Below are 12,175 nucleotides of genomic sequence, written 5' to 3'. Positions count from 1 at the left end.
AAAAATTGAACAATATGAAACAACATCATTTTCATTTACAGTGTAAGATTGTTCATAACTACTGGGTGCAATATAGAATTAAAAGCAACACAACTGTTGTCGGTTATTGATCCTTACACTGAAATAAAATATAATCAAAAGTGAATGTTTAGTACTCTTTATACAAAATGTTCTGTCGTTACATAAACAAATCTATATATATATATATATATATAAGAAGCACTAGCAAACCAACAACACTCGTTGTTCAAAGTGTCAGATCAAAAGATACACGGTTATAAGATGAGATATAAAAAAGCACTAAAAATAACCAACGACACGAACAATAAAGTAAAATATTGTCAATTTTTCGGGACAACCCGTCCCTTCTTCAGGACAACAAAATAAAAATTACATAAGAAAGAAGAAAAAACATCTACAAAACTAGCACTAAACTAAACTAAATAATATCTAAAAAACTAGATAATGTTTAAACACCGGATCAAAACGTGGCAGCTACATCTTTATATTTAAGAATTTGAGCCCGAGACACAAAAATCCCGCAGCGGACGGTCTGTGAAGAAGTCAAGATGAGATATAAAATATAAAATATAAAATATTTTACTTTATCGTTCGTGTCGTTGGTTATTTTTAGTGCTTTAATATATATATATAGCGGTGACCGCTCACTGCTAAGAGAGTGGGTTCCAGGGGTCATGGTGCTTCGAAAAAGTAAATTTACCTTTGCTTTATATATATATATATATATATATATATATATATATATATATATATATATATATATATATATATATATATATATATATATATATATATATATATATATAAAGCAAAGGTAAATTTATATATATATAAAGCAAAGGTAAATTTACTTTTTCGAAGCACCATGGCCCCTGGAACCCACTCTCTTAGCAGTGAGCGGTCACCGCGCTAACCACTCGGCCATCTAGGTGGAGCTCCGAAAATGTGAATGTCCATGTGTTTTATGTATATATAGATCATTTACTATGGGCAGGTATATGTCAATTTGAGAGTAACTGCAATGTTTGTGATATATATATATATATATATATATATATATATATATATATATATATATATATATATATATATATATATATATATATATATATATATATATATATCACAAACATTGCAGTTACTCTCAAATTGACATATACCTGCCCATAGTAAATATATATATAAATATATATATATATATATATAAATATATATATATATATACACAGTACAGCTCACGAGTATCCCGACACCCACCGTGTAAAAAACACGGTGGAAAACGGTCTGTGTCGCACCGTGCACACGGTGTGACATCGTGTATGTGTATTGGAAAATTCAAGAAAAAGCACCGTGTCGCACCGTGGCAGCCTGTGTAACTCCGTGGCCACTGTGTTACATCGTGGATATAGTTACCTGAGACGTTGATAGAAATAGCGTATGTTTAGAAATAAAGAAATTATGGCTAAACAAGGGTTAAAACATATATATCCTTTTCATATTAAAAAAAAAGAATGTCGACTTAAGTTGCACGGACCCAGAAAATTGTCGGGCTGTTAACGTGAAGTAATTTTTTGTGATCTGAAAACTCGACATAAATGGATACCTTTTAATTCATTTGTTCTTAAACAAATTGAAAGGAATTCACCAAAAATATTTAGCAATCAATTAATATATAATCAAAATTCAAATCAATTTAATTCATCTGGTTTTTTTTCTAAACACATGTGATGTTTTAACTGACGATCCTATTAAAATGTCGGGAGCTTAAACGTCTTATTTCTGTTATCTGTAAACACTTTCTGATTTATTAATTAATTTACAGCCTTACTTTTAACCAATTAAAAATGAGAACTGAAAACATTTCAGATCATGTTTTTCTAAAAACATGTGCTGTTGATGTGCTGTAGTAAATAACAACCCCATATTACGGGTTACTCGAATAATTTGGACTTCAGCTATTCATGTAGCAATAAATAAACAAAAAATCACTTTTATATTATAGATTATAGATAAGTACATGTAAAAACTCTTTTTAAATTATATTTAAGCATTGTACAAGTATTAAAAATAAACCCGCATTTCATAAAATAATTTGCAACTTTATTTCCGTATAGCTCGTAATGGCCTCGTGATTTCACATGAAAAAATCACTCGTGTGATGTACGTGAGCTGATCAGATACACAGCATCGACTTTCATCTTGGGTTCTATACACAACAGGTGTTATTGTCTGTCTTATTAGGTGTCATTGGAATTTACAACTAACTGTGTGTATATTTGGACGTCTGAACAGGTGTGCTCGAGATGCCGTTATTCACACCTTTCCGCGAACACCTGTTTTGGTAACTCATCACAACCCGTCGTGTGTATGGTCTGAATATATCTTACTTCTACTTTGTTAGTTCAATGATTTTTCCTCTCTAACAAACAAAAAAATTGTCTGTAGATATGTACACAAACAATTACACGTAAGACTATCGGCGCGTGGATCCGGGGAACAATTCAGCAACTCTATAAATGCGGGAATTTTATAAAGTATTAACTTGCGATAAGAAAGTATTTACCGGGTACACATACATGTATGTACAAAAAAAACCTGATTGATTAGAAAGATGAATGAGATAATACCGGTAACTTTTTGCAAGCATTTATAATAAACACAACTTTATTGATGAGAAATAGCGTCGAAATTCTAACGAAAACTCTTATTACAGCGTGAACTTTACAAACTTTTAGTCATTGTGTTGAAATCGTTATTAAAACCATGGATCTAAAATAAATGAATTAAATTCATACAAATAAAACTAAAAAAAAATATAATTCAAAAAAAGTTGCACAAAAGTACAGAGAGAGAGAGAGAGAGAGAGAGAGAGAGAGAGAGAGAGAGAGAGAGAGAGGGGGGGGATTTTACAACGTAATATTCCAACACTCATGCATGCAGTATAGGAATGAAGAAACTAAACATTTCAAACACTGAACACGTCATTGTTAAACATTTTTCTATTTTGCGGACTTAAAAAAACAATAGAACGACTTGTTTTCCATATCATGGAAGGAACACGTGGTCTATCTCGCGGGCTGATTTGATTGACAGGGATAGCATGTGGACCCTGACTGCATATATTCTATCGCAATTTTAGGGAAAAGGGTTCATTATAATGGACACTATAAATCTAACTTATTACACCGAATTACAAGTAAAATGTACTCAAATTAAACTCATACTGGTATTCTCTCTCTCTCTCTCTCTCTCTCTCTCTCTCTCTCTCTCTCTCTCTCTCTCTCTCTCTCTCTCTCTCTCTTATATGACGATCATTAAACAATCAAACTGTAATTATTGCAAAACTGAGTAGTTTCTTGGATCACAAATAATTTCTAAACTCAAGTTGCTATAAAGATAAAATTTTAAAAAATCAAGAACCGATCCACACATTCTTAGCGCTATGAATATGTACCGTGCGGTACTAAATGTACAAGTACATCATGCATACATGTGTATAAAAGAAAGAAAATTTGAAAATATATTAGATATAAAGCTGTATAGTTATATTATTTTGAGAAAGTGCATTTGTTTTTAACAAGCCGGTAGATTTGTTATCGTTGAATAGAGTATAAATGAGAATAGATCACAGTTATGGTTCTATGCACTATTGAAACTGCCAATCTACAGTAACCACGATTTAAAAACGGACTGAAACAAAAACTTATAGAACCGTTTATTTGAATTTTAAAAAGGAAAAGAAAGTGTTGATGTTTTAATTGATAAAAACCTTTATGTGGGCGATATCGATTTTTGATATTAACAAAAATCAACCGTGTCAATCGCATACGTCTGAAAATTGCGTGCATAAAATTTTTATTTCTTTCTATTTCTGTCTTTTTCTTTGATTCTCTTACGTACATCAATAACTATTTTATTCTTTATAAGTTTTATTCCTAAATTCTCCTTTTTTCACAGGTAAATACCGCGTGTTACACCGTGTTATTGTCCGTGTTGCATCGCGTTGCACCGTGTTTTTTCTCGTTCTGTGGCCGTTACAGAGAACAATAGATCAAAGGTACCGACACTTCCACGCTCAGCGTGGACTTTCAAACACGGTGGTCGGTGTTTTGTCGGGATACTCGTGATATATATATATATATATATATATATATATATGTGTGTGTGTGTGTGTGTGTGTGTGTGTGTGTGTGTGTGTGTGTGTGTGTGTGTGTGTGTGTGTGTGTGTGTGTGTTTGTCTATGTACACTTCCGAGGTATTGTTTCTGTTTACACACCAACGTATTGAGGTATGTGTTAAATACCGAGGTACTTTTCCCGTAACCTCGGAATGTATACCTCATTTTATGCGTGTACAGCATGCAGGGATTACGTGGTTTAAATTAAGCAATAACCTCGGTAGGACGTCAAATGGTTGGTAGGTGTGTGTTCCATCAACATCGGGTCGTATTTTGTCATTTTCAACTTTGAGCACACACTTTGTCAAACAAGGCCTCTGATTGGCTGAAAATTTGATTGGCTGTTTAACATTACTCGGAAATCAAAACACTACATTCGAGAGTCTCGGACATTTTGATTGGATTACATCGTGGCACAAATTCAGATAAATAGGTAAGTACATGTGAAAGATTCTATCTCTTATTCTTTTTCTAACAAGAAACGTATTTAATGTTAAAAATGCTTAGGTGCAAAATGCTATAAGATAATTAAAATAAAACAGGAACGATTTTTGAAAAGCAACAAACACGTCTATTTCTCTATCATGTCCGTTGTTAAAACTTAGGTAAGATTTAAAACATATTTCATGTTCTTCATTACAAAAAGGGGTTAAAGCAATATGAATTTATGAAAAATTGGTTTAATTTTAAAGTTTTCAAGATATATAGTTCTATACATTACAATATATAGTAGTTTTCATGAATTGCGCGTATGAGAAAATTCGAATTGCCTCTACATGACATTGATTTAACTTGCATCATGAAAGCGATTTTCTTCTCATGATAAATAGATAAACGTGCTTTTTTAACTAATGAACGCAGATGACATTCACAGTACTAAACAGTCATTGCATACAATGAAACAAAAACATTATTGATGAAAATGGACATGGCTGTGAGTTTTTAATTGATTCATCTTGATTTTAAAAAAAATCTTAAGTTTGATAAATAAAACTTAAGTTGTGAATAACCAAAATTACTTTATAAGTTCTTCTACAATGCAGAAATGATGTTTGAATTATTAAGCGAGGATATATATCAGCAGATATTGTGTTAAATTGAAGATAACAACAGCAAAAAACCCAGCAACATAATGATAGAATTTAACAAAATTGCAAGGCAGCTTAATCTCTCTCTCTCTTTCTCTCTCTCTCTCTCTCTCTCTCTCTCTCTCATGAGACTCAAATAGTGATCCATGCATGTGATGATTAAGTATAATGATATAATTATATTGTAAGGAAAGATATGAATATAAAAGAAAGAAGTAAGAATTTACATGGATATGATAAGAGTATTTCAACATAGAATATAGTTCGATATATCTTTAGTTTTCCTGGCATTTTAACGATTTTGATATTTTACAAACTCTCTCTCTCTCTCTCTCTCTCTCTCTCTCTCTCTCTTTCTCTCTCTCTACCAAATGCAAACAGTGTTCACAAAACTAATTCCATCCTTTTAACTATTAATTTTCAGATTCACAAACAAATGATGTGCATGTTTGGTATATTCGTTTTGCAATCATCGTGTTTTTTAGTTTTAAAGGATTTTGATATTATTGATGGTTGTGATGTTTACAGTTATGATAATGGATTTTTAATCCTTTTCGAAAGTTACGTTTCCTTTATTGTTGCTAAACTGGTTTTAGAAGATATGGGATATTTTTATCAAACGATGAATGCGTGGTAAGTAGAATGTTGGAATGTGAAAAACCTCAAAACCATCCCTACCAGGTGAATTCAACCAGAGAATATTTTGTCGCAAACAAATAATAGTATATTCCTACATTTGGAAATGCTTCATATTGATCAAATCAAGTTAATGATACATGTAAATAACAATGAACACTTTCATTATTCGGATGATGTATGAAAAAGGCATAAATTTTGTCATTAAGATGTTTTAACCATAGGCGTCGGAACCATAAGGATACCTTTTTTTTTTTGCTTGTTAAGATTCCTGGTACTAATCACTTGTTATGCAAATATAAAAGGTGACTGGTTTTCTTTTGTGTGGCACTATTTGAAAAATTACAAAAAAGTAACTCAATGTTTTTTGCAAAGTTAGATCTAACCATAACGCACATTGCATCAAGGAGGGGCTAGTCCAACCCCTCCCCCACTTTTTTCTCTCAGCAAACATAATTTTTCTTAAAGAAATTACCAGGAAGCTTCCGGTAGAATGTAAGGAATTGAAATGAATATAAGGAAAAATTAATAATTACCGGATTAGGAATTTCATTATCTTGTGAAAATGTTTTTGTAGGTAAGATTTTTTTGAGTTATTGATATACAACACCCCCCCCCCCCCCCCCCCCTCTCACACGGATTAAGGATTTCATGATTTTGGGAAATAACTTTTTTTAGCTTGTCAAGATTTCAGATGATAATTCCCCCCCCCCCCCCCCTTCGCGATAAATTGTCTTTATTTTATTTTGAAACGGGATCGGGATTACAATTATTTACAATAAATTACGGGATAGCCCCAAGATGTAGTGGCGGAGTCTGACTTATTGATAGATACACAGCAGAATATATGGTACGACTTTACTGATTACATTCGATCCCTGTTGATTTTAAGCTCCTCCCCACATTGCAAAGCTTTAATAGACGAATGCATTTAGATGCATAATATGTTTTACGGACCGTTGTGGCGAGAGCAGCTCAGCAAAAATTACACACAACATGTTACCTTGTCAATTAAGTGATATTTTGACAATTATCAACTAACATCAAAGAGTTTTGAGAGATTGAGAGAGAGAGAGAGATTGAGAGAGAGAGAGAGAGAGAGAGAGAGAGAGAGAGAGAGAGAGAGAGAGTTATGTATTTCTAAGTTTAAAAGAAATGTCAAAACACATATACTAGGCTGTATCTTCCCCCCTAACACGGTCCCTGTTTGTTGACCAGTGTGTTTTCCCATTTTAAAACTTAATGGGGTGACAATATGCAATATCTACAGAGTTTTTTTTTCTCATTATTCTTTTCAGATTTGGTTCAAAATAATCAGGCTGTAATTTTTATAACAATAATATATATTTTTAATTTCCTCCCTAAGTTTACTGTACTTGCATGCAAAGTTAGCTTAAACAGGCGGACTCCGAAAACACCGTCATGTATTGCGATTTTTTCAACTTCCATTTTGTAGCATATGTTAATTGGCCAGAGAGTGAAAATGCATTGAATTTCAAAGTACTGGTATATTATTTTTTACTTTTACAGTCTTTGGAAATAAACTAAATGCATTGTTAATAAAAAATGCATGTAACATGTATATTGAAATAATACTGAATATAAGAAAGATTGGCCATTAAAAGCCTCTTTGTACCAAAAGTTTACAATTTTTGGCGTATTTTGCTAGGATATGAATAGTTTGAGACTCTTCCAACTTCCCGCTCCTTTTTAAGGATTAGGAAATGTTTTTCAAACATCAAAGACTTTTAGAATTCAAAATGAAATTTAACATGCATAAATATTAGACCCTCTGGCAGATCAATCTAAAGGCTATGGTGTTCATGTGGCTGTCAAGACCTGTGGGCCTTTTGTTTGTTAAGTACTACATGTAGGTTTGTTGATGGTAGATAGGCAGAAATTTGAAATTTGCCTCTTATTAAAGCCATTTTTATTGAAGAGAAGTGAGCTATGCACCTCACATTTGTAACATTTTATTTGATACATACTTAAATGTTTTAATTGTTATAATATTCAACAGATGGTTTAATTTCTTGTTTGTAGATAAAATGATCAAGAGCAACCATGTATAATGAGTAAATATAGCTAGCATGGATGATGAATTTCCAATTGGGCTTTTAGCATTTGATTCAGATTTTGAATATTCAGAATCTTGTTCTTTCTGTGCAGATTTTTCTCTTGATGTGTTGGAGCTTTTTATTAATGGAAAAAAATTTCTTTGCTTTTTCTCTGCAGCTGAATTCAATGCATGTATATATTTTTGTAATTTAATGGGATTTCATTTCTCAAAGTATGTACTTGTTTAAATCCACATTATAGGAGGACACAATAAGAAGAAGGTATTGCCATCTTGTATAAGTTGATGTCATGCAAAATCGCTAATTTTATGGGTCTGTGATGTTTAATCTAATTCTACATTCAAAATCTTAAATCTATTTATAGACTGCCAAATGAAACACTACATATTGCTACATATATGTAGAATGGGGACATTTTTGACTGCATTTGACAATGGATACATTTCTAAATTTAGTGGAAAGTCCTTAGATGAAATTGCCTGTGAAGGTTAATATTTTTATTGCAAGTAAACTTGTAATAGGAAATGAAATTAAAAGATAATAGTCAGATAAGAAAATTAGTTGGCTAATATAACAAAGAAGTGTTATTTTAAAATTAAAAGTCGCAGATAAGAAAATGAGTTGACTAATATGATCAAAAACTGTCATTTGAAAATTCCTTTAACCTAGTGTCTGTATTTTGTTGATATTATTAACATAACTCCATTTGTTTCTTTTAATTGTAGACATATATTCAAATGATGATGATGATGATGATGATGATGATGATGATGATGATGATGATGTTGGAAAAGAAAGAGCCAGAAAAAAGAAAACTGGACCCAAGCCTTCAAAACTCCCAACAGGTAAAAGCACAAGAGTCCTTTTTCAAAGCATATGTCACAATACAAACACAATGAATTTGAAGATCCTTATGCTGAAAAACTTTCTACATTTTCAAAGTATGATTTTGTGATATGAATGGAATGTTTAGAACTGTAGTTTCATTCAAGAACTGTGGTTTTATTCATTGTCATTGGCATCAGTTTTTGTAGAATATTGTAAAACAAAGCTTCAAGAACAGTTAAATTAAAGGTAGTCTGCATGTGTGTCTATAATTGAGAAATATCTGTAATTTGTAGTAAGGTGCCTATGTGTGTATACTAGAAAACACTGAGGCAGTGTCTGCGTATCTATATTTGGAAACGCTGATAATGCATAGTGAGGTATATATGTGTGTTTATATTGGGGAAACACCCACAATGCATAGTGAGGTATCTATGTTTATATTCAAATGGGGGAAACAAACATAATGCATAGTGAAGTATATATGTCTATATTTGGGAAACACCCACAATGAGGTATGTGTGTGTCTTTATTGGATAAATATCCATAATACATACATGTAGTCAGGTATATGTGTGTTAATTTTAGGGAAATACTGATAATGCATAGTGAGATATATGTGTGATTATATTAGGGAAACACCCATAATGCATAGTGAGGTATATGTGTTTTTATTGGGGAAACACCCAAAATGCATAGTGAGATATATATGTGTGTTTATATTGGGGAAGCGCCTATAATACACACTGAGATATATGTCTGTCTATATTAGGGAAACATCCATAATGCATAGTGAGGTATATGTGTATCAATATTAGAGAAACACTGAGAATGCATATTGAGGTATATGTGTGTCTATTTTGAGGAATTATTCATAATGCATAGTGAGGTATATGTGTATTTATTTTTAAGAAAAACTAATAATGCTTGGTGGAGTATCAGTTTATTTTGAATAGAAAACAATTATATTTCGTAGCTGTATGTTGTAGACAAAGATGTGAGTGATGAACATGATGGCAATGATGATCATAATGATGAAGATGGGGATGATCATGTTGGGAAAGAACGAGCTAGAAAATAGAAAACTGGTCCTAAGCCTTCAAAACTCCCAACAGGTAAAAGCGCAAGTGTCCTTTTTCAGAGCATATGTCAATACAAACACCATGAATTTAAAGATTCTAATGCTGATTTTTTTTTAACATTTCCCAAGTATGACTCTTGTGATATGACTTGAATATTTAGAACTGTAGTTTCATTCAAGAACTGTGGTTTTATTCATTTTCATTGGCATCCAATTTGTAGAGAATTAAAAATAGAACAGTTTCAAGAACACTTAAATTTAAGGTAGTCTACATCTGTGTCTATAATGAGAAATCACTGATAATTTGTAGGAAGGTATGTGTGAATACTAGAAAAAACTGATGCAGTGTCTGCGTATCTATATTTGGAAACACTGATAATGCATAGTGAGGTATATGTGTGTTTATATTTGGAAACACCCTGTCCCATAATGCATAGTGAGGTATATGTTTGTCTATATTGGGGAAACATCCATAGTGCATAGTGAGGTATATGTGTGTTTATATTGGAGAAACATTCATTATGCGTAGTGAGGAATATGTGTGTTTAAATTGGGGAAACACTCATAATGCATAGTGAGATATATATATGTCTATATTGGGGAAAGATCCATAATGCATAGTGAGGTATTTGTGTGTATATATTGGGGAAACACTGATAATGCATAGTGAGGTATATGTGTCTCTTTTTGGGAAATTCCCACAAAGCATAGTGAGGTATATGTGTGTGTATATTGGGGAAACACCACTAATGCATAGTGAGGTATATATGTCTATATTTGGGAAACATCCATAATGCATGGTGAGGTATATGTGTATATATTGGGGAAACACTGATAATGCATAGTGAGGTATATGTGTCTCTTTTTGGGAAATTCCCACAAAGCATAGTGAGGTATATGTGTGTGTATATTGGGGAAACACCACTAATGCATAGTGAGGTATATATGTCTATATTGGGGAAACATCCATAATGCATAGTGAGGTATACATGTATGTGTGTATATATTTGGGAAACACTGATAATGCATAGTGAGGTATATGTGTCTCTATTTGGGAAATTCACTTAATACAAAGTGAGGCATATGTGTGTCTATATTTGGGAAACACCCATAATGCAAATTGAGGTATATGTGTATTTATTAAAGAATCGCTGAAAGTGCTAATTTGGGTATCAGTAAAAAATTTTAATTTGAGAAACACTTCAAAATTGAGATACATGTAAATTCATATATATTGGATTTATTTATGAACTTTTTCACAAGTTCACATTTTTAACTTATACCCTATACTCATTTGTTTTTTAACTGTTGAATGAATAAATGAATTCAAAAATGATTTTGCATTTCATTAAAGGTAAAACTGTATGTCGAGAGGAAGAGGAAGCAAATTCAATAAAGAAGCCTTGCAAGAATTGTGGGAACATTTTTTTAGGACTTTTTGCAATTGGATTTTGTTTGTCGTCATGTGGTGTTCATTTTGTGCTGACAATTAAGAATTTTAATTTCTTTCAAACTACATGGCCTAATTTTTCCAAATTCTTTCGATATGATGTATAATTTGGGTAAGGGGAACATAAATGGTAATTTCATTTCTCTTCCACACTGTGTCCTTGGTCAGCAGGGCCAAAATGCTAAAAAGAAAATCTTTACTTCCACACATCTGAAAGAAAACTGAATTCAGTTGTAAATTTTATATTAGTTTTTTTACTCCAGAATGTAGTTTAATTACATGCATATATGATATTCCTTTATTGAGGTCTGTGTCTGGGCTAGTTACTCAGGTGACCGTTAATGCCTGTTGGCCTGTTTGGTTTAAAAACAATTCAATTTTATACACAAAGAAGTGATTTTGTGTTAGAACTTGAAGAATCACCTTGCTTTTTTAGTGTGTAAACATCACTGTTCAAATTTATTGAAATTTTCAAAAAATTGATTGTTTTTAAACTGGGAATTAATTCCTTTGAAAGATTGTTTATTCATTTAACAAAGCTGTATTTTACTTATTGATAAGTGAAAATACATTGGATAATTTTCTTTTCTTTGCACGTATGTATTTTTTCTAAATAACGACAAAGTAATTTCAATGAATTAATAAAGATTAAAAAAAACGGGAATTAATTCCTTTGAAATATTGTTTATTCATTTAACAAAGCTGTATTTTACTTATTAATAAGTGAAAATATATTGGATGATTTTCTTTTCGTTGCACGTATGTATTTTGTTTATAATGACAAAGTCATTTTGATGAATTAATAAAGATAAAAAAAGA

General features: G+C 31.8%; 1 protein-coding gene across 1 annotated transcript; it reads left to right on the top strand.

Annotated features, from left to right (window-relative positions):
* Positions 1-8,336: 8,336 nt before the first annotated feature.
* On the top strand, positions 8,337-11,388 carry LOC128179908 (trigger factor-like; the record flags this gene model as incomplete). The annotated part of the gene is made up of 4 exons (XM_052847589.1): positions 8,337-8,487; positions 8,726-8,845; positions 9,815-9,940; positions 11,261-11,388. Coding segments are annotated over 3 exons (363 nt in total), but the record flags the coding sequence as incomplete, so codon positions are not given.
* Between the last annotated feature and the right edge of the window lie 787 nt (positions 11,389-12,175).

This window comes from Crassostrea angulata, chromosome 4, assembly GCF_025612915.1.
Source record: "Crassostrea angulata isolate pt1a10 chromosome 4, ASM2561291v2, whole genome shotgun sequence".
Taxonomy (NCBI): domain Eukaryota; kingdom Metazoa; phylum Mollusca; class Bivalvia; order Ostreida; family Ostreidae; genus Magallana; species Magallana angulata.
The sequence above is the reverse complement of the archived record's forward strand: the minus strand, read 5'-3'. Positions and strand labels throughout refer to the sequence as shown.